This window comes from Pteropus medius, unplaced genomic scaffold, assembly GCF_902729225.1.
Source record: "Pteropus medius unplaced genomic scaffold, Ma_sr-lr_union100, whole genome shotgun sequence".
Taxonomy (NCBI): Eukaryota; Metazoa; Chordata; class Mammalia; order Chiroptera; family Pteropodidae; genus Pteropus; species Pteropus medius.
In genome coordinates this window covers 3744494-3766430 of record NW_024348533.1, presented here as the reverse complement: position 1 = coordinate 3766430, position 21937 = coordinate 3744494, and the positions used below count along the sequence as shown (strand labels likewise).

The following is a 21937-nucleotide window of genomic DNA, read 5'->3' as shown; positions in this document are numbered from 1 at the left end:
GGCTGTTTTCTTTTCTCTTGGAGGGAGGGAAAAGCAAAGAGCTGTGCGAACGGCGTTGCTAAGCCACACTCCGCCCATACCCCGCCCAGGTCCCATCCAGACACCGCCCAGGCTCTGCTTCACAGAGGGGACCCCCGGGAGGGCCGTGCTTTCCAGCTCAAAGCGTGATGGAACTTCGTGATTGGGCGGGCCGGAAGGATTGGGTGGGGCTCCCACCGGTGGAGAGGCCGCTAGTGGGCGTGGCCTTGACAGGCCGTGGTCTTGGGCACCGCCCCTTTCCGCAGGCTCAAAGCGGATGGCTGCCGCGGAGGCGGAGTGAGAGTACGGCGGCCGATCTCAACGCGGTTCTTTGGAGTCCGCCGCGAGCAGCGCCCCGGCGGGGCCGAGCAGGTACTAGCGACCGTGTGTGGGGGGTCTCGGTTGGGCCAGCTGGGGGGCAGGGAGCTGCTGGGGACCAAAGAGGGCATTAGGGGTCTTGGCCAGCGCTGAGCTTCCTCTCGCGGGCCGGGGCCCCTGCCCCTGACCCCGCCTCCGCCTCCGCCTCCTTGCGGTGAAGCCGGCTGCCGCGAGGCCGATTGGCGCCTGCGCTGCTTCCTGCCCCCGGGATTTAACCAATACAGGGGGCCCCGGCGGGGGTGGACCAGAGGGAAACTGAGTCACGTCTGGTTGGTAGCAGTCCTGCGAGGGAGGCACTACCCAGATTCGAATCCCCTTCCTGGCCACTCCTTGGGGACCCAACCCCCACCGATCTCTGTAGGGGCCGCACCCCTGTCCACTCCCCACCAACGTCCAGGGGTCCTGCCCTGGCTTCCGGCAGCCTCGACCCGTACCCGAATGGCTAGAACACGCTCCAGCAGCCTCTCTCCCCTCCCCCTCGAGTCCCGAGCCCCTGGGTGCTTCCTCCACTGGCTCGCTGCACAGTGTCAGCTTACACGCCTTATATAGTCCGAGCAGGCTCCAGCCGCGGCCTGCCTGCTGGGATCTGGGGGCGGGGGAGACAAGCGACGGCCCCTGACCCACCCCGCTGCTGGAGCCTGAAGACTGGCTTGTGGGGTGGCCGAGTCACATTAAGTCTGCCTTCTCCTGGATGAAAAGAACTTCAAGCCTGGATACGGGCTCCCCTCACCTTCCCAGTCTCTGGAAGAGGGGGGTTGCCCCTGTCTTTTCCAAAGTGAGATCTGCCAACCAACAGCCCAGCCAAACCTGACAAGGTACCTGCCTACCTGTGACCTGGGAGTGCTCAGCATCTGCCCCATGCCTGCCTGGCACCAGTCCCAGGCCAGGGTACCAAGCTGCGCACCCACCATACCAGCCATTCACCCTTCTCTCCTTTCATGAGCAGGCACCATGGATTCCTTCAAGGTGGTGCTAGAGGGGCCAGCACCTTGGGGCTTTCGGCTACAGGGAGGCAAGGACTTCAATGTGCCCCTCTCCATCTCCCGGGTAAGCCTAGGTTGGGGGAGGGGCTCCTCCAGGAGTCTGTGGGTGCTCTGGCCTGGGGGGTGGTGAGTCTGAGCAGGAGTGAGCCAAGACCAATAGGCCAGAAGGTACCCAGATCCAGAGGTGTGAGGGACACCTGCCTCAAGGACTCTCAATTAGGATACTGGGAGAGGAGTTCCAACACTGCTCTAGCGCTGCTTTGTAACTGGTGCCATTCCACAAAGCTCCTGGAACCACCTCTGAGGTCCTGGGGCTGAACTTTCTGCAGGAGGGGCACCAAGGTCTCTAGGAAGTGTCTAAGCTGTGTGTGGGAGCAGTACTTGGGGCCCAGCCCCAAACGGGGCACTTTGACTGTGGGATCTCACTTCAACCTCATCACCACCTGGGATATAGCCATTATCCTTTTTTCCAGATGAGGGACCTCAGGGCTGAGAGGTGGGAAGGGCTCATTCCCAGATTCCGTGGTCAAGCTAGGATTAGAATTCAGGCACTGGGATGGTTGCAGTTTGGGGGAGTAGAACTTGGGTGGGGGTTTCCCCAGCCTATGTGAGGACCTCCATCCCCATCCACTGGTCACATTCAGAGTGCAGTGGCCTTTGACCCCAAGGGGGTGTGGAATGAGGTCTAAGGCTCTGACTTCAGTTCTGAGAGCCTGCCATCGTGGGGGCGGAGCTGGGGGCTGGCTCCTCTCTGTGGCAGGGGGATTGCCTTATAAGCCCAAAAATGCAGCCCCACACTGAGATTGCCAACTGGTGGCTGGAGTCTGCAGAGCCAAAAAAGGCTGGCCTAGGCCTGAACCCCTGAACCCCATCAGTGGGTACCTCACCTGGTGACCACCAGGCCATGGCTCCAGCTGTAGAGTAGCTGTGGGATACAGAGAACAAACTGCCTGCCCAGAGACAGTGAGACCGGCCTTTGGGCTAATGTTTCTGACTGTGGTCTGGGGGCTAGGAGAAGGTGGGAACTTCCTGTCTGCACATCTGCCTGTCCAGAGAGGCCCACCCAGGTGCCTAGTGGGCAGGCAGCTGTTGGCAGGAAGCCCAGGGCAAGCACAGCCATGAGGGGCCAGAAGGTTATCCAGGCACTGCCCAGCCTGAGGGGCCCCAAGGCGGAGTCTGTCTGTGGGAGTTGGACTGGTAGCCAGGGCAGGGAGGCGGTCACCGTTTTTCCCAGGGACTTTTCCAAGAGTTTCCCCTGGAAACTGCCCTGCCATCAGAATAGCTAAGGGCAGTGGTGCCCCCACCACACCCACCCACCCCTATATAGTCTTCAAGCCTTGCCAGCCCTGAACACCTACCCTATCTCCCCCTCCCTGGGAAAGTGCTGGCCAGTGTGACTGGGGAGCCATAGGTCTTGGCTGGCCTCTGAGCCTCCGTTTTTTTCATTGGAGGGGATGGGCAACATCGTAGTAGCCTGGGGGATGGATTTTCGGATGTGGCCTCTTGGGGGCACTCTTGGTCCTCTGGTCAGCAGCCCCAGCGTATGGGTGGGGCCACCATCTGAACACAGCCCTGGAGTTGGACCTGGGCCCTAGTGGGTGGGTGGATGGGGTGGTCTTTTATGAGCTGGGTGGGCCCTCTCCCTCTCCCCTGACCCTAGCATGGAGGGAGGAAGGAGGGGCTAGGTCTGGCTGTGGGCCCAGGCCTGGGAGATGAGGTAACGTCTGGGACTGGGGGGTTGGGCTGCTCAGTGGAGCCCTCAAGCTGACTCACCCCCCCACCCACCCCATGTAATGTCCACCCCCCTGGCTTTTTCCCCTCCCTCAGGCCTCCTTGCTTCTCTCTCCAGCCACCCCCTCTTCCTGCCCTCCCATCTCCTGCTTTTCTCTCCACCCCTCTGACCACTCCTCTATCCCTCCTGTGCTTCCTGTCATCCTCACTCCCACTCCTGGGAAGAGAATAGTCCCAACTCCCCACCCCCTCTCTGGAAGCCAGCTGCTCCTGCCCACCCCAAGACCCACCTCAGGCTCAGCGCCCCCTCCTCCCCTAGAAGCCACCCCTCTGGATAGGGAGTGGCTAAACCAGGTTTCCCTTCTACTGACTCACCATAACCTTGAGTAAGTCACTTCTCAAGGGTGTCACTTCCTCATGCCCATTATAAGGAGTTAGATTGAACTAAAAATGAGATAAGGGATCCAGGCCCCAAATCCAGCCAGAGGGTCAGGGGGTCTTTCCAGGTAGACTGACCTCCAAGTTGGGCCCAAACCTTCAGCAGAGGTGGCCTGGTATAGTAGAGCCTTAGGGTCAGGCCCTACCTCTTGCTAGCTGGGCAGATTTCCCAGAATGTGTAAAATGGATATAACCCCAGACTAGTCCATAGGATTGTTGGAGGATTCTGTGTCAGTATGTGGCAATACTAGGTGCTTGATAAATGTGAGCCATATTCTTGCTATTTAGCAGGTGAAGAACAAGCCACCCAGTGCCCAGTGTCTTATCCTTCCAACCTCCCAAGCATGAAATAGAGCTGTCAATCCCATCTCTCTCTCCTTGCCCCAGTGCTGTCATCTGCCTCTGGTTCCTCCGCCTCCCCCTCACTGCTTCAACTCAGTCTGCACACAGGCCCACCTGAGGAGCCTCCTGGAGCTGTGAGCAGACTGCACCCCCTAAACCCAGCTGTTAAGTTCAAATCTTCCTTCCAGCACTTCCCCACAGAAACCTGCTCAACTGTCAGGCCCTTTGTCAGAGGGCCAGGCATTGAACCGGAGTGCTGGAAGGGCCCAGTAGGGTTTGTCAGGGAAATGGCTATCAAGGACCTGGGAGATAACCCTGCCCCAGGCCTTCAGACTGCTAATGGCCCCTCCTAACCGCAAGGCCCAGTCCCAGTTCCTTCCCCAGCCTTCAGGCCTTCATAAATGGATTCTCTCACCCTCTGGGCAGCATGTCCCACTCCTGTCCCAAGGCCCACCACTTCCCAGAAATCATCCCTTAGGGTCTCCACTCAGCTAGTGGTGACCATTCCTTTCAAGCTACTATTGCCTCTCATTTGCCACAGTAACCGGAGATCCCCAACCAGAGCCTAAAAGGTTGGGGAGAGGGTGATGTGGCAGATGAAGCCTTGGGGTGGCAGTCATTTACAGCCAAGTAGCCCCCAGCTGACACTGTGGGCCCCCTTTAAGCAGGCACTGTTCACTGGGAAGCTGGAGATGATGGGGCCTATTCCTGACTCTCAGGCTCCTGGCAGATCCCGGCAGATGGCCCCAGGACAGTGAGCGCCCAGGGCTGTGGGGGAGGAACTTAACTACACATAAGTCAAAAGGGTATGTCTGGTGGGTGGAACACCCTGAGCAAGAGGCCAGCTGTAGTTGGAGCTGAGAAGCTTGGGGTTTAGCCTGAGGGTGGCTGCTTGTTGATGACATAGCAGTTTCTGGATTATGGGAAGGGTCATGGAGGTGACTAAATAAGCAGGATGCTTGTGAAACTCAGGTAAGCCCCACCCCCTCCCAGATGGCTTTAGTACCTAGCAGCTGCCCAGAATATCGCTGAATAAAGAAGCCTCTGGGTCCTGGAGGTGGGGCAACTTAGGCATGTTGACTTCTGACCTCAGCTTGGTCTGTATCCTTGCGCCCCAGTGACCCTCCATCTCCCCACAGCTCACTCCTGGAGGCAAAGCTGCACAGGCTGGCCTAGCAGTGGGCGACTGGGTGCTGAGCATTGATGGTGAGAATGCAGGGGGCCTCACACACATCGAAGCCCAGAACAAGATCCGAGCCTGCGGAGAACGCCTCAGCCTGGGTCTCAGCAGGTATGTGGGCTCTGGTCCCCACTGATAGTGGAGGAATCCTCAGACTTGGCCTGCTGTCATTCTTTCCCCTTCTTTTCTAGGGCCCAGCTGGCTCAGAGCAAACCGCAGAAGGTAGGCAACAGCCCCCCTTCTCCCCCCACAGTGGGCGGGGTGGGATTGGACTGCCCTGTTGGGTACAACCTCAGTACCCCACATCCCTGGCTGGGAGTAGGGGGCCAAAGCTGGCACCAGGGAGAGTGTGGGGAACTGGGAGTTGAGTCGGAGGCTGCCGCACGGTCCAGGCACCATGCACGTCTGCACGTTTGTCCACGCTGCCTCCTGCGCTGTGAGCTGCACTGTGGGCTGCACTGTGGGCTGCGTTCATCACTCCCAAGTGGGCCCCTTGAAACCCGAGTCGCCCCCTCCCCCACGCCTCATCCAGATGTGCAGAGGCGGGGCTGGAGCGCAGCTGTCCTGTCGGAGGCGCCAGCGGGGTGCCCCTCTCCTTCCCATTCCAACTCTAGCCCAGCTCCCCTCCCTCCCACCCGCTGCCCGGCTCTGTCTCCACCCAGGCCCTGGCCCCTGCCACGGACCCCCCGCGGTACACCTTTGCACCCAGCGCTTCCCTCAACAAGACAGCCCGGCCCTTCGGGGCACCCCCGCCCTCTGACAGCACCCTACAGCAGAATGGGTACGTCCTGCCTTCCCACCGCCCACGCCATCTGTTTGTCCGCCTGCTGCTGCTCTGTCTGCTCTGCACCAGAGTCCTGCCAGCACCGTGCGGCAGCGGCCCCTGGCGGCAGGGTCAGGGGCTGCAGGCGCAGGGCCCCTTCTAGGGTGTGGCTCCTGCCCAGGCACTGCCCTCTTGGGGGCTGGAGCCAGGCAGCAGTCCTCCTCCCGCGGCCCAGGGTTGGGGTGTGGTGTTGGGCCCATTGAGCCCCAGACACTCAGTGCAGCCTTGCCCTCAGCCACTCTGACCTCTTGCCATCTTCTTCCCCTGTGTCTGTCCCTTTGTTCCTTTATCTGTCCCATCTGTCTATTTTCTTCACAGGTGCAGACCCCTGACAAGTCAGTGAGCCCCCTCTGCCTGTCCCTCTCTTCCTTCCTGTTGGCACTCTGGGCAGTGGCCCCTCCCCACCTTGGCTTCCTCTCGCCCTGGTTGCCCTCCTCCCCTCTCACCTATCTACCCATCTACCCATCCCCATCCACCCAGCCAGGTCCTGGCCTTGCGTTCCCTCCTCTCCCATCACCATAGCCCACATGGACCAATTCCAGGGAGGGGCCGCCCTGCTGCCCACCCCCAGCATGAGGTTCTGAGCCACACCCTCCCCACAGACAGCCGCTCCGACCGCTGGTCCCAGATGCCAGCAAGCAGCGGCTGATGGAGGACACGGAAGACTGGCGGCCACGGCCTGGGACAGGCCAGTCCCGTTCTTTCCGCATTCTCGCCCACCTCACAGGCACCGAGTTCAGTAAGTGGCAGACCAGGGCAGGGCAGACTCTCCTCCTGGCCCCCAGCCCAGTCCTGGGCTTAGCCAGAGCCCGTTCGGCACCTCGTAACCCTCTGCCAGGGCTCAGGGCTGGGGTAGCCTTATGTCTTCTCTTGGTCAATGCCTGCCTCTGCCCTCTCAGTGCAAGACCCGGATGAGGAGCACCTGAAGAAGTCAAGGTAAGAGGATGGACACCAGCCCCTTTTTTTATCTCCTGCCTCTCTCATTCCAGCTACCATCCTGTGTGTGCTCCTGGGGTTCCCCAGCCAGGGCCCTCCATTCTCCTTTCCTTCCTTCCTTCCTCCCTCCCTTCCTCCCTTCCATCTCTCCTTCCTTTCACTTCCTCCTCCTTCTCTCTCTACTCCTCAGGGAAAAGTATGTCCTGGAGCTACAGAGCCCACGCTACACCCGCCTCCGGGACTGGCACCACCAGCGCTCTGCCCACGTGCTCAACGTGCAGTCGTAGCGCGGCGCTCGCCGGCGGCTGCCCTCTCTGCCTCTGTCTCTCTCTGTCCCTGCTGCCCAGAGCGCCCCCTGGTGCCTCTAGCTTCTGCCACCCTGACTCATCCCTTTCCTGCCCCTGGACTGAGCCTCCTGCTGGCGTGGCTCTGGCTGCCCGCCTGGCACAAAGCCTGGCTTCGTCTGCCACTGCCTTCCCTCTTTGCCCTCTGATACTGCTGTCTGCCAGGTCTGTGCTGGCTCAGGCATGGAAATAAACACTCTCAGTCTTGCTTTCTCTGTCTCTGTTTTCTGTCTTTGTGGGCTGGGTTTGTATTTTTGGTGTGGGCATGTTAGATGGTTCAGACCCAGTGTGGGCCCTGTCAGCAGGGGTCTCAGTGGGAGGGGGTACCTGGCAAAGAGGACCCTGCCATCAGAGCTGGATGTCAGGATGAGGGAGCCCCAAGAGCTGCCCCAGAAGCAAGAGCCCTGTGCCACCTTCCAGCGTTGTACAACAGACCACTGGAACCTGGTTAGGAGAAGCTGCCTTACCCATCCCCAGTGGGACCTGGAGTCCAGCCCAGCAGCTCTCATGCACCTAGGCATCTCCCACGGGGCCCAGCAGGACCAAGGTTGAGAGGTGGGGCCAGGTTAGGTGCCCCAGCTGTGCAGGGCCTTGAATGGCAGATCTTACAGCCAGGTGCCCAGGACAGAAGCCCCAGTCCCAGCCTCAGCTACACCCCAGGAACCCTGGCCTGGTGAGATAGTGGGCTTGGGCCTGGGGAGGGGTGGGTAGCCTCAGGGGCATGGGGGTGGCGGGTTCCTCCAAGCTGCCTTGGGCTCTACCCCCTGTCCTTTTGGGTCCCTGGGTACCCCCCTGGAGCCACTTTCCTTGGCCCTGGCAGGCCCTACCACCCCCAGCCCCACCAGCCGCCCACCCTGGGCCGTGGACCCTGCATTTGCCGAGCGCTATGCCCCAGACAAGACGAGCACAGTGATGACCCGGCACAGCCAGCCCGCCACACCCACGCCTCTGCAGAACCGCACCTCCATCGTGCAGGCGGCCGCTGGAGGGGGCCCAGGAGGGTGCGGTGGCAGCAATGGCAAGACTCCCGTGTGCCACCAGTGCCACAAGGTCATCCGGTGGGTGGTCCTGTTTCTTTACTACCCTGGCCGTTCCTGTCCTGACGCCTGATCCTCGTGTCTTTCCAACCTCTGCTCCCCCATCTGTCTCCCCACTCATCTCAGCTGCCACTACAGGAGGATAAGGATTCAGTTCCCAGTTGGAGTGGGGGTAGGGACCTGGCTGGATCCTCAGATTCTGAATCTTACACTCCTTCCGCCTTCCACCTTTAGCCTTTATCAGTGTTTTCCCCCAGTGAAATGGAGGAAGTACCAATGGCACATCAGAGCAGCACCTCTAGACTTGCTGCTCTTGGGCAAGGAAGGGCCTGCCCCTCTCAGCCCCTCTGTCTCTCTCTCCCCCGCTGCTTGCTCAGTCTCGCTCTGCTAAGCCTCTGCTCTCAGAGGAGACAAGCCAGAGGCCTTTCCTTCTCTTCACTGCTCCCTGGGACCCAGCAGGGTCACACAGCCCCCAGAGTCAGTGTACCAGATTCTGAAGCCTTCCTAGTTCCCAGCCCCATCCCCGCTCTCAACTCCTTTCAGCTCTGAGGTGCTGCAGAGCACCCCCATTATCTCTAGGCCCTTCCCCAGGCCAGATGGAACATGCAAGCAGGACAAGGTGGGCACCAGGTTTGGCTTAGGTGCTCCCTGGCCTTCAGGGCTCATGGGCACACTGGACATCCTGCCCTCCGGGCTTTGGTTACTTGGGTTTATTTCATTAGGCCCAAGTCAGCAGCCCCACACCGTATAACTCTCCTCCCTGTCCCAACACTGCCCCATTTCCTCATCTCCTGTCACAAAGCAATGCAGCTTCATTATCTTTGTTGTATGACCTTGGGCAAGTCACCTCCCAAGCCTATTCTCTCCCCTCTTTGGGAAATGGGGAGGATGAACTTCCCCTTCCAGGCTTCAGAAGAGGTGTTCATTTGGGCTCAGGCCAGGAGCCCCCACCTCATTTGTATACAGTCCTTCTCACTGCCCTTACCTCTGCCTCAGGGGCCGCTACCTGGTGGCGCTGGGCCACGCATACCACCCCGAGGAGTTTGTGTGCAGCCAGTGTGGGACGGTCCTGGAAGAGGGGGGCTTCTTTGAGGAGAAGGGGGCTATCTTCTGCCCCCCCTGCTATGACGTGCGCTACGCACCCAGCTGTGCCAAGTGCAAGAAGAAGATCACAGGCGTGAGTGGGGCTGTTGTGTGGGTGGGGAGGTGAAGCTGACCCTAGCAGCACCAAGGAGTGCGGTTGAAAAACTCCTGGGCCCAGGGCTCTCCCTGCGTGAGGCCGTGGGGTCCTTTGCAGCCTAATAAATGGACTGTTCTCTTGGCCTCAGTTTGCATTAGCCAGGATCCTCTTAGCCAGCAAGAATGTGTTAGCTCAAATAACTGGCAAGCACAGGGTGCCCTAACTTTAGGCGCAGCTGACTGTGGGTCCCCAAGTCATCAGGACTCTTTCTACCCCTCACCTCTGTTTTCATCTGTATTGGCTTCATTTTCAGCTTGCTTTTTCTTAGAAGGTGTCAAAGGCAAACCACTGCCACTCCAGGTTATGTCTCCCCAGCTAAGCACCAGAGTGAACGAAAACTTCTCTTCTGGGCCAGTTGATGCATCAAGAGTCCCTTTGCTGCTGCTTATTGGCCTAACTAGTGTCACGTGCTAGCTCTGACCCAAGCCCTGTGACTCTGATTGGCCAGGCTTGAGTGACACTCCCCCAGAGACTGAGTAGGGCAGCCCCACCTGAACCACGGCCTAGAGTGAGGGAAGAGTGGTTCCCTGAATTAAAACTAGCACGATGTTCCCCAAAGAAGGAAAGTAAGTGCTGGTCAGGCCAAAACAAGAGATGGCTGCTGTGTCAGTGACATTGCATTCAGTTGCAATATCAGAAAACCCCACTACAGAGATTTAAGCAGAAGGGGTTATACTTCAATCACAAAGATTCCAGGTCTGTAACAACAGCTCAAGGGTACCTCTAGGCTTTTCCTGCCTTTTTGCTCCAAAATCCTTAGCACACAGGCTTTTGTTCCCAAGTTTATCTTGTCATGGTCGCCAGATAGCTGCTTAAGCCCCAGGCCTTGTATTCTTGTTGCAGATAGGAAGGAAGCAGAAGGGACAAATAGGTTTTAATGAGACATTGAACCAATGAAATCCAATAAGTTTCATGGGGATTTTTTAAATAGCATGAGGTTTGCCTTTTAACTCCAGGAAGAAAAACCTAAATTATGTAAAAACTATCTCAGTGCAGAATTGGAACTGTACACCCTCTGACACCTGGGCCTCAGAACAGCCTTAATATTTTGGCTCTCATCACCTCCATAAGAAAGGGGTTAGTTAGAAAGGCTTTAGGAAGGATGATCACAGCATGCCCTAATGCATGAAAATGGGAGGCTCTGAAGATGACTTGATATGCCTAGAAAAGCAAGGACTTGCAGGAGTAACAAAGCTGAGATTGGGTCAAGCTTTGATTTAAAATCCACATGCTATGGATGAAATCAACAGTATTTGGAGTTGTCTCTGGCAGAATGATCATTTAGCAACTCAGGGTATGTTTAATAGGCCAAATCAGGGCCAATTCTAAGCATTATAGTTTACGGAAAGCAACGTAAAAGAACGAAAATGAAGATAAAAAGTGCCTAAGGGAGAACTAGCAGATAGTACCGGAAATTCACCGAAATATGTTCAATGAGGACAAACCAAAAGAACAGTGTTGAATGCTGTTTGATATAAGATTATAAACTTAAGTAGTATTTACCAAAGTTTAGCATATTTACAAAATTGCTCTATGGTAAGCACTGATGAAAATACAGGGATAAAATAAATAAGGTCTCTTCATTTACAGGCATGGAAATCTATTAGAGAGACAAAATGTAAAAAAAATGATTGCAGTGCAAGAACTAATGTTTCTTAAGAGTCTTACAATCAAACGAGAGAGATCTGGAGGGAAATATTTTGTTCTCTGTAGAGGCAATGGGGAAAGACTTGATGGAAGAGGTGTTGGTTTATGTGGGCTCAGACACTAAGCAGTTTGACAGAGTAGGCCAGAGGGCAGACAAGAGGCTTAAATATGGATAGGAGAAATGTCAAGGTGCAAAAGTTATGAATTTGCATTCTTAATCACTGATGTGCAAGAATTATAATATTAAAAATAACTTATTTATGATTTCCTCTTAACTCTTTGGACTAACAAGAAGTTTAATTTCAATTCTTAGTGTCCTTTTCCTTTTAGTTTTGTCTTCCCATTAAAACCTGAGGCAGACCCCTGGAGTCACGGTTGCTGCCACAGCCATTGTTTTAGTGCTTAAGTCTTTCAGGCCCTACAGTCAGTCCTGATGATTTTTTTGCTGTTCTTGGGATACAAGTGAGTTTGGCAAGGCTGGGAAGAGTAATTGCAATAAGAGAGAAAAATAGCACTAGTATTTTTATTGTTTGTTTACTAACAGTGTCAATAATGCTCATATTAGTGTTAAAACTACATAAGAAAAATCAGTAAAATACAACATATAAAACATTAAATTTATAAACAGATTAGAAATATCTAAATATTAATCTAAAATATATAAATATTAAATATGTATTATCATAAGCTAATAAAAGTAATATAATTAATGTTATTCAAAAAGTTTTACATAAGAGAATACAATTTAATTATTAGTAAATTATTAAAAATAATATAGCATAGTTCAATTTCTTTGTAAAACTCAGATTCTTCAAGAATTGCGTTAATATTGAGACAAGTCTATTTGTAAAAGAAAATTTTCGTCTGTTGGAAAGGTACCTACTAAGTCTTCATTAGCAGGATAATGTTTAGTGGACGTTTATTTTATCTTTTTTTAGTTTAATTTTTTTGTACTTTTTTTTACAGTTATTGGGGTGACATCGGTTAATTAAATTATACAGGTTTCAAGTGTACAATTCAATAACACATCATATGTATTTGCATTGTGTGTTCACCACCCAAAGTCAAATCTTTCATCACCGTGTATTTGACCCCTTTACCCTTATCTACCTCCCCTCACTCCACTTTCCTTCTGGTAACCACTAAACTGTTGTCTGTCTGAGTTTTTGTTTATCTTGTTCATTTGTTTTCAGTTTTATATCCCACACTTATAAACTAATTCTAAACATTTTCTCCTGAGTCCTTAATTTTTAAATAATGACAAATTATATTGATAGCAATAAGTTTTTTCAGCCCCCATCCCACGATATAATGCAGAGTATCAATATAATACCATGATGCTATCATTTCACTTGCTTAAAGAGTGAAACAATTATGCTTAAAATAGAAGTTTTTAAAAAATAGAGGATGGTTGCTCATTACAATGGGTACAGGTACAGATCTGCCTAGGCTGTAGAGAGCTCTTTGTTTCTTTCTGTAGATATTCACAAGCTACATTATTGACTTCACTATCAAGATATAAATGACTTAAATATCGGGTTCTTTCAAACACAAATTACATTTCATCCAAAAAAAGTTTGCGTATTTTGGTACATAAATAACCTGATTTTCTAATCACTGCCCCACCGTGTAGCGAATCTGNTTTTTTTTTTTAATGGAGACATTGGTTAATGAAATCCAATAAGTTTCTAATGGGATTTTTTAAAATGAGGTTTTGCCTTTTAACTCCGGAAGAAAAACCAAGATTATGTAGCTTTATCTCAGTGGTGGAACTGTGTACCCTCTGAGCACCTGGGCCTCAGGGCAAACCCAATATTTTGGCTATCATCCTCCGTAAGAGAAGGGGGTTAGTTGAGAAAGGCTTTTGAGAGGATGATCCACAGCATCTATGCCCCTAATGCATGAGAAAATGGAGGCTCTGAAAGATGACTTGATATGCTAGAAAAACAAAGGACTTTTGAGTGGCAAAGCTAGAAATTCAGATTCAAAAACTTTGATTCAAAATCCTAGTCTTCCCACTGAGGCTACACATGCAGCATAGCTTGGCCGGGTTTCCTGTGGGGTCATCAAGCCAGCTCGAGACTCTGGTCATTGCCTGTCATCTCTAAGAGTGACAGGCTATCTACCTTTGTTAAATGTGGGCAATGTGCCCCATGCTGGGACACTTTGTGAAGAGACAAATGTGGGTCCAGTCCCCAGAAGTTCACCCTGGGGAAGGATCATGGAGGGTGTCAGGCTGAGAGCAGAGCTGGGGAAAAGGGTGCAGAATAGGCAGGGGGTGACAGATGTGGGGCTTCTTGTTGCACATCCATGGAAACTGAAGCTCAGAGAGGGGCAGAAGCTGCTCAAGGCTGCACAGAGTGGGAGAGCTGAGCCAGGAGCAGCCTCAGGCCTTGTTGACTCCAGCTTGGGCTCTTCCTGTCACTCATGTTTCTTATTTCTGGATCCAGAAGCCAAACTGTAAGGCATGGCCAGAGAGCCCAGTGGTGATACTCATATTAGTGAGGGTTACCTTGACCACAAGTGGTAGAAAACACAAAATGATGGTAGCTTATTTCTCACCTAAGAAAGTCCAGAGGTGGGCAGCCCAGAACAGATAAGCAGATCCAGGTTCCTGTATCTTGTTGCTCAGCTATTCTCAATATGTGCTTACTTACCATTCATACTCCATGGCTCTGGAGGCTCAGCCAAAATTTCCATATTCCAGCCAGCAAGAAGTTGGAGGGGAGGAAGGAATGGAAGGCCCATGGCAGCCACCTTTAGAGAATGCTGCCACCCAGCCCTCCGCTTCCATCCCATTGGCCAGAACTCGGTCAAATGACCCCACTGAGCTACAAGGGAGGCTGGCAAATACAGTTTATTTTGGGCAGCCATGTGCCTGGCAAAAAGTGAGATTTCCATCATTAGACAGAAGAGAATGGATATTATCAGTCTTTGTTATTATGGTGACAGTTCATGTTGTGGGGCACTTACTGTGTGTAGACATGCAGCTTCACAATCATACTGTGCAATCAGCTTGGTTATTCCCATCTTATAGATGAGGGCATTTTGCCCAAGATCACAGATATTTCCCTGTCAGCCTAGGCTACACCCCCTTGGACTGTTCTAGATGAATGGGCTAGATCCCAGGACCTCCCTGAGCTGGGCACCTGTATTTGCTTCTTACAGATCAAGGCCCCACTGTTCTGCCTGTATTACACTCTTGTCCTGCCCACTTCCCCAGGTCCTGAGTGGGCAGCGTATGGCCACAGATAAGGACCTAAGGCTCACAGTGCAGGCTGGCTCCTGAGTCTTGGAGTAAGCTTTGATGGCAAACCCTGCTTCTACCCCAGCCTGGGCCAGTAGTTCCACAGAGTGGCCCTGAGGCCTCAGCTTCCCTCTTGCAGGGATTCCAGGGCCTGACACATCCCAGGGAGCCCCTGCCTTACCCTTGGTCAGGGGGCAGGAGGCTGACCTCCCCAACCTGCCATGGGCTCTGTGCCCTTCTTGCATCTAGCACTGAAGACTATGCCTGTTCTCGGAGTTCATTGTGGAGCATGGAGAGGGTGATTAGATTGTTTCACTGGAGTTGGAGGGAAGCTCGGGTGGGGGGATACAATAGAGGGAACCCATCCTGGTGTGGGGACCATCTGAGACCCTATGTTCTCAAGGCTTACCACTCACCACCAGCCCCCCTCACCCCAGTAATCCAACCACAAGTGCTGTTCCATTTTGCCAACATGCTGTTCCCCCCTTACCTCAGGACCTTTGCACAGGCTGCTCTCTACCAGGAACACTTTAGCACCCTCTCGCCTCTTTCCTTCTCTTCTCTAACTCAAATATCACTTCCTTAGCAACACCCTCCCTGATGCTCACCCTCTCCACCAAGCCAGATGCCCCATGATTCACTTACCACCACCACCCCTCAGCCTCTCACTGGCCCTATTGTCCCATTTCTTCCTCAGGTGTGAACTCCATGGGCTGGGACCAGGGCCATTTTATTCACGTTTTATACTGTGCCCATATATAGGAGGCAGTCAGTAAAGACTTGAAGGAATGAATGGAATTGCCCTCTAAGCTGACTTAAAACACGAGTAGAAATTAGCTTGGAGAAGGATCAGGGAGAGTGTTGTAAGCAGAGAGAATAGCTGTGTCACAAGGCAACACCTGGGAAGGTGTGAGTTGAGGCGGAAGGGTGGGGAGGGGTCGTGTTAAGATTTTGGAGCTGGAGACTGGTGAAGTTAGGGATGCCTCAGCAAGCCTCCTCTGGGGCAGGGCTAGAAGCTAGAGAGGGAATTGAGGCTGCTGGGGCTGGGGCAGTGGGGATGGGAAAGGCGTACAGCTTTAGGAAACTAGGGGGTAAAATAGCATTGATAACTGGCTCATAGGTTCTTCTGATACTGACAGAAGCCTGCCTCCCTGCCATATCCCCACTGGACCCAGTTCTGGACCCTACCATGCTCCTGCCCAAGCCCCTGTCTTACCAGCTGACAGCTGAGTTCCTTTACCTTGACCCTTTGATCCTTAAAAAGAGGCAACACTAGGCAGTAGGAAGAGCCAGCCTTGGAGTCAGCCAGCCATGGGCACAAAGGCCATTTTTGCCATCTATTGGCTGTATCAACTGGGGCAAGTCGTTTTCTCTGGGTCTCGCTAAAATAGGAGTAGGGTAGCAGTAAGTTCTGGACAGGTGGTTCTGAGGTGTGTGTGAGATGTGACAGATGCAGAGGGCACAGGCCTAGATACTGCCCACACTTAGTCTAGCTTGGTCCACACTGTTTCATTTTAAAATGAATAGCCAGCATTTAAAATTTAGATTTCACTTTAATACATAGATTTCAACCTGAGCCTTTCAGAGATTCTTGAATGAACTGGTCAGCACTACCCCAGAGACAGAACAGGTGCTCCCCATGCCACAGTCCCCACCATGCCCGATTGTGGACATACCACCTGTCCCTGGCAGGCACTGGATCTGGGATTCCTACCTTCAAATGAGGAGCCATCCTCAGCAACCCTGCTAAGGCTGGGAGTAGGTTCCCAGTTCACAAAGGAACCAAGTATCAGAGAAAGTAAAGCTGTTGACCAAGTCACCCAAGCTAAGAAAGGCTGAACCCACAGATCTGACCCTGCTCAAGGCTCCACACTGTCCTCTGCCTGCTCCAGGTCTGAATGTTGCTGTTCTGGTTAGCTGGAGGGGCCTCGACCATGAGCCTCTGTGTCCTCCCCACCATGCCGCAGGTTAACTCAGCTCTTGAGCACCCTCAGGCCAGGCGCTAGTGGGATAAATCAGCTGATAGAGCAGCCGGTTTCCTGCTCTCCCATATTTGACCTTATATTGAGCAGAAAGAATCAGGGAGAGGCAGATAACAAGCAATAGATATGATAGGTAAATTAACCTAATAGTGTGTTAATGCAAGTGTATGGGAAGAGGAAAGCGCAGAGTTAAATGTTTTAGGAGCGTGGCGTTGGGAAGGCAGGATGGAGCATGAACCAGTGTGGTCAGAGTAGGCCTGGTGGAGAAGGTGACATTTGAGCAGAAATTTAAAGGAGGTGAGGGCTGAGCCTTGCAGATACCAGGGGCAGAGCAATCCAGGCAGAGGGGACAGCTGGTGTGAAACCCCAAGATGGGGTTCCTGGTGCATCAACCATGGGTGAGATGCTATTTGGGGGGAGCAGAAAGACAGAGGCCAGACCCGCCAGCTTCTGGGCCCTTCATAGGGCTCTGGCTCTTGCTCAGAGAAGTGTGGAGCAGAGGAGAACGTGGCCTGGCTTGGGTTGCCTGCAGTCTGAAGGAGCAGAGGGAGGGGCATGGAGGCTAGTGTGTCTGCCGCTTTGGAGAGGAGGGGCTGAGCTGCCAGGTGACTGTCGCCTCCTCCCAGGAAATCATGCATGCCCTGAAGATGACCTGGCATGTGCATTGCTTCACCTGTGCGGCCTGCAAGACACCCATTCGGAACAGGGCCTTCTACATGGAAGAGGGAGCGCCCTACTGCGAGCGAGGTAAGGGGGCATGGCCAGGTGAAAGGGGCGTGGTGAGGGCAGGAGAGAACCCAGTGCCCCCTTCCTCTCTGCCTCCATTCCCCCAGACTATGAGAAGATGTTTGGCACAAAATGCCGAGGCTGTGACTTCAAGATCGATGCTGGAGACCGCTTCCTGGAGGCGCTGGGCTTCAGCTGGCATGACACGTGCTTCGTATGTGCTGTGAGTGCCCCCTGGGACTCAGACCCCACCCCCAGTGCCCTGTGTTCTTCACCCATCACCCTGTACCGCCTGCCTCTGGGATTCATGAGAGATTGGGGAGGAACCTCTCCTGCCAACCCCAACCCCATGTGACTAGACCTTGGCTGTCCCCAGATATGTCAGATCAATCTGGAAGGAAAGACTTTCTACTCCAAGAAGGACAAGCCCCTTTGCAAGAGCCATGCCTTCTCCCACGTGTGAGCCCCTCCAGTCTACTGCTGCCTGCCCACCTAGCCAGATGGGTCACTTTCTGAAGTCAGCGCCCCGGATTTTTGGGTAGGGTGGCTAAGGTCACTCCAACCCTGACTCCTGGCCCGAGCCTGGGGTTCCCTGGGCCCTATCCCACCCCCTTCACCTCCCCTCACTCCCTTCACCACCATCGCACACCGGTGCTGGCCACACCGGCCCCTTTTCACACCCAGTCACAATAAATTTGTATCCAGCTGTGTCCTGTGTGTGTGCCCTCTGTGCTTCAGGAGTGGTGGGGTTTGAGGCACATAGCAGGGTAGAGATTAAGTTGGTTTTCCTAGGGCTGACCATCCTGGAAATCCTTGTGATATGGACAGGGAGGGTTCATGGTCAGCGGGAGATGAGGAAAGGGGCTCCTGTGTGCTGTGCCCAGACGCCTTCAGAAGTCGGGGAACCTGGTTTGGCCTGGTGTGGAGGTCAGAGGAGTTGGGGTATATCTGCAGAGATGGGACCTGGAGGTGCCAGCTGCCATCGGTCAGCTAGAGAACTGCTGCAGAGGAAGGTGGGACTGGAGCGGGTGTCCTCCAGGTCCTGGGAGGCCACAGTGACAGTGGCAGGCTGAGGAGCTGGGCCAGGTGGGGATGGGGAGGTCAGGGCACAGAGAAGTTTGAAATAGTTAAGAAACCAATTCAGACTTGTATTACAGAAAGAGGCTCAGTGGCTGTGAACAGGGTCAATAAAGGGAAGCCGCCTGAGAAGAGGAGTAGGGGCCAAGGGAAGGGAGCAGCAGAATGTGATGTGGCAGAGAGGGAACCAGGTAACAGGTCCCAGGGAGCCTAGGGTGGAGGCCCTGGGGGGATGAGGGGTGAGGGGAGGAAGGCAGGCAAATTTGCTAGGTGTCCGACATACCAGCCATTGCTTATGCTGTCTCACAATCCTCCCACCAGTCCTGTGAGGTATCTGCAGTTACTCTCATTTTACAAGGTCGCACAGCCACTGAACCATGATCCAGGCTAGAAGCCAGGCCTGAAGTTGGGTGCACTGTGCTGGGACTGGCTGGCACTGAGCACCGTTCACCAGCGAGGACCCCTCTGGGAAGCTCACTTCTGCCTGGTACCTAAATGTCTGTTGACTCTGGTGTTGGCCCCATCTCTTGCTTCTTACTGGTATCCTCCACCACTCTAGGGGAACTGTCATGTCTCCTGTCTCAAGCCCTGGATTGGAGAGGGCCAGGACAACTCAGCATGCTCGTGACCACCTGTCCTTTGGGCACTCTGGCATGAACATCTGAAGTTGTTGGCATTCTCAACAGGTTCTTGGGCCCATCCACTTTAAGAGAAGGGTCTGTCGTGTCCTCTTGAGGTGCAGCACTTCCTGTGTTTTCATGATGTCTTGCCAGAGCCTAGAACAGTGCCTGGCACATAGTGGCTGGCCAATAAATGTTTGGTGAGGTGCCCGTGGAACATTTAGGAGACACATTCAGGGAGCAGCTGAAGATTCAAGTCTGGATTCACCTTGATTCAATTCTGGAATGAGTTTGGGACAGGCAGTCCTCACAGATGCTTGTAACTGATGCCTAGGGAGGGCTGGGGAGCTGGACCAGGCGGGTTACCCAAGGAGGAAAACAGGTGGGATGTGGTTTTCTTTCAACCTAGACATCCCCAGCATATTAAACAGTATCTTTCACTTCCACAAAGAAATGTACTCTCTCCCACTTCTCTTGAACCGTGAAGCCCTCAGTCCACCCTTCGTTTCCATGGATACAAGAGAACAAGATCATAGGGGCAGATGTTGAGTGCTGCTGGGAGCCCTCAGGGGGCAGCCTCTCAGGGCAGCCACCCTCAGCCTCAAACAAGGGCTGCTGCATGGGAATGCCAAGCTGTGGCCAAATCTGCCAGTTTATCGACAGTATCCAGAGATTCAGACTTTTATGTGAAGTCCGTTTTTTTTTTAATATTGGCAACTAATTAGGTTTTTTAAAAAATCGTATTAAAAAGATAATAAACGTGGGTCAAATCTGGTGTCAGGGCAGCCAGGACCCCAACACAGAGTAGAGATGAGAGACCAGAAAGCACCAACATCACAGTGCCGGGCTAAGAAAGCTGGCGCCACCAGAGACTGAGGGCATCCAGAGAGCTGTGGGCTGGGTGGGTGGCCAGGCAGGGTAGCCAGGGCTTGGCAAGAGTGTTTTCAGAACAGTGTCAACCAGCCAGATAAAGCAGAGGAGTCCCTATGGCATTTCGCAACAAGGTAAAGTTTGCCAGATCAGTTTAGCAGAGAGCTGGGGTAGCCGCCAGGGTTAGAGGAACAAGGCGGTGGTGAGGATGTGGAAGGAGAGTGTGGACAAGAGAGTGCAGACAGCTCTCTTAGGAGGCTGGGGTGTGGTGGCCAGGAGGACTACTAGCAGCCACTCATGGTCAGCTGAGGGCTGAGAGGGGTAGAGGGAGGAAGCTGCGAGGTGTCTGCCAAGGCAAAGTGGCTGAAGGAGAAGTTGTTTGGGAGGTGGATATAAGGGGAGGGGAGGGTGAAGAGCAGAGCCGGGGACTGAACCTCGGAAAAGTGAAGCTGCTTAGGTGGAAGTAAAAACAAGCATGGGGCCACTGTTCCGAACAGTCACCTCTGCCAGGACCCACAGAGCAATCACTTATGTGTCATTTAACCATTGAAAAAGATGTCATGAAAGGCATTTTTCAGATGAGGGACCTGAGGCTCAGAGAGAGAGAGAAAGTGACCTGTCCAGAGCCACCTGGCCAGAATGGTCCGGGCCTGCTGCTCTAAGGATCAAAGGCTGAGGTGCTCCCCACTGCACCTCCCCACTCCCCCACCCCCACCCATAGCTGTAGTAGTCACAGTGTTCCAAACCTGGGGTGCGAGCTGTGTGGGTAGAATCCATGGTGACTGGGAAATGTCCTTCTGTCAAGCCACAGAGGCCATTGGTGCCCTTGGAGAGTGCAGTCTCTCCAGCTGAGGGGGCAGAGCCCATGGCAGGGGGCTGAGTAGGCAACTGGAGAGGCAGTGGGCAAGAGGGGCTTTTTCCAGTACAAAGCAGCTGGAGCTCATTTGAAGTCAGCAGGGAGAGAGGCCGTGGAGGGTGAGGAACTATTTCACCAGAGTACAGAGACTAGAGACAGGAACTGATGACTAGTGCTGCCTCCTCAGTGCTGGGGCCCGCATGGCCTTGGAACACACACTAGGTACACACGACCCTGTGGCCCCCTCCATGCAGTCCTGCTACAGGAAGGAAGCAGAGGCCGGCCCCACAGCACACACGGAGCAGAAAGCTGGGCTTGGGTTCCTACCCAAGTGGGTCCAAAGCCGCCCCCAAGAATGGAGGTCGGGCCCCTCCCCAATTGGGGCCTAAAGGCGGGAGGGAGGCAGGGTTCCAGGGGCCCTGGTGGGACAAGGAACAGCTTGCTGGGAGCTGGGGGAGAACTCAGGGAGCCAGAGCCAGCCCTGGGAGGTCATGCAGTGGGGTCACTACAGAGTGGTCAGGGAGAGCCCTAAGACCAGCCTGGGTCTCCTACTCAAGGCATAAGGGGCTGGGTCAACTCGCCTTTCACCCATTTCCCCTGCCGCTGACAAAAATGACCACTATTTGGGGATGAAGTAGATCAGGAAAGATTCTTTCAGCTGCAATCCAGATTAGCTTAAGCAGAAACAAGGTGAATTTGTTTCATTTAACTAAAAAGGTTAATGGCTTCAGATATGGTGGCGGGATGTTACCTTGTTATCAGGACTCTTTCTTTCTCCATCTCTCAGCTCTGCTTTTCTCAGCGCTGACTTTATTTTCAGGCAAAGACACTGCTCGGCCAGCTCCAGGACCACATCCTGCCAGCTCAGCAGCTTTTCTTTAATGATTCCAGCAAAAATCCTGGGGCCAATGACCATTGGACTGACTTGGGTCATGTGTCCATACCTGTGTCAGTCACTGGTTCTGACCCACAGACCTGGATCACACGCTGCCCTCTGGAGCCTATAGTGGAAAATCAGCCTGAAGACAGGGACAGGGACTAAGGAGGAGGCTGTTCAATGACATGACAATTGCTGGACCCTCCAGCTAGATCTAGCTACATCCAGGCCAGAAAACATACTGCTTCCTGAAAACCCCGTCAGACTTTCTGACCAACCTTTCTCCTATGCCCCACCTCGTGCTGGTTCCTGCTCATTGCTGGAACAGCCCATTGCCCCACCTGGGCAAGTATGTACAATGTTTTCTCCTTATCTGGGGCGATCATGCCCCAGTACCCCTATCCATCCTACCCTGTCCTATGTAATCCCTTAGTGCCTTCCACGTGGCTGGAAGGACATCCATCTTATCTTGCCGCCACCCAAGATGTACCTCTTATGTAACTTCCCTTAATAAACTCTTGATATAATGCTGGAGTTGTCAGCCTTTTTCTTCAGTCTCAGCCCCAGGAACTTTTACATAACAGG

At 53.6% G+C, this 21937-nt stretch overlaps 1 protein-coding gene across 13 annotated transcripts; it reads left to right on the top strand.

Annotated features, from left to right (window-relative positions):
• Window positions 1-278: 278 nt before the first annotated feature.
• PDLIM7 (PDZ and LIM domain 7) lies at window positions 279-17762 on the top strand. Of its 13 annotated transcripts, none has more exons than XM_039880104.1 (14): window positions 279-390; window positions 946-1211; window positions 1343-1443; window positions 5030-5181; window positions 5262-5292; window positions 6212-6228; window positions 6496-6632; window positions 6793-6829; window positions 7785-7846; window positions 7994-8231; window positions 9207-9387; window positions 16953-17073; window positions 17160-17275; window positions 17429-17762. In XM_039880104.1, the coding sequence occupies exons 3-14, from the start codon at window positions 1348-1350 to the stop codon at window positions 17513-17515; spliced, it is 1275 nt and encodes a 424-aa protein (XP_039736038.1). In that variant the 5' UTR covers window positions 279-390; window positions 946-1211; window positions 1343-1347; the 3' UTR covers window positions 17516-17762. The 13 variants fall into 13 exon arrangements, with proteins under 13 accessions (XP_039736038.1, XP_039736036.1, XP_039736033.1 ...); XM_039880102.1 differs by lacking the exon at window positions 6212-6228 and adding an exon at window positions 5733-5851; XM_039880105.1 differs by having other exon boundaries at window positions 285-390; window positions 1096-1211.
• The last annotated feature ends 4175 nt before the right edge of the window (window positions 17763-21937 follow it).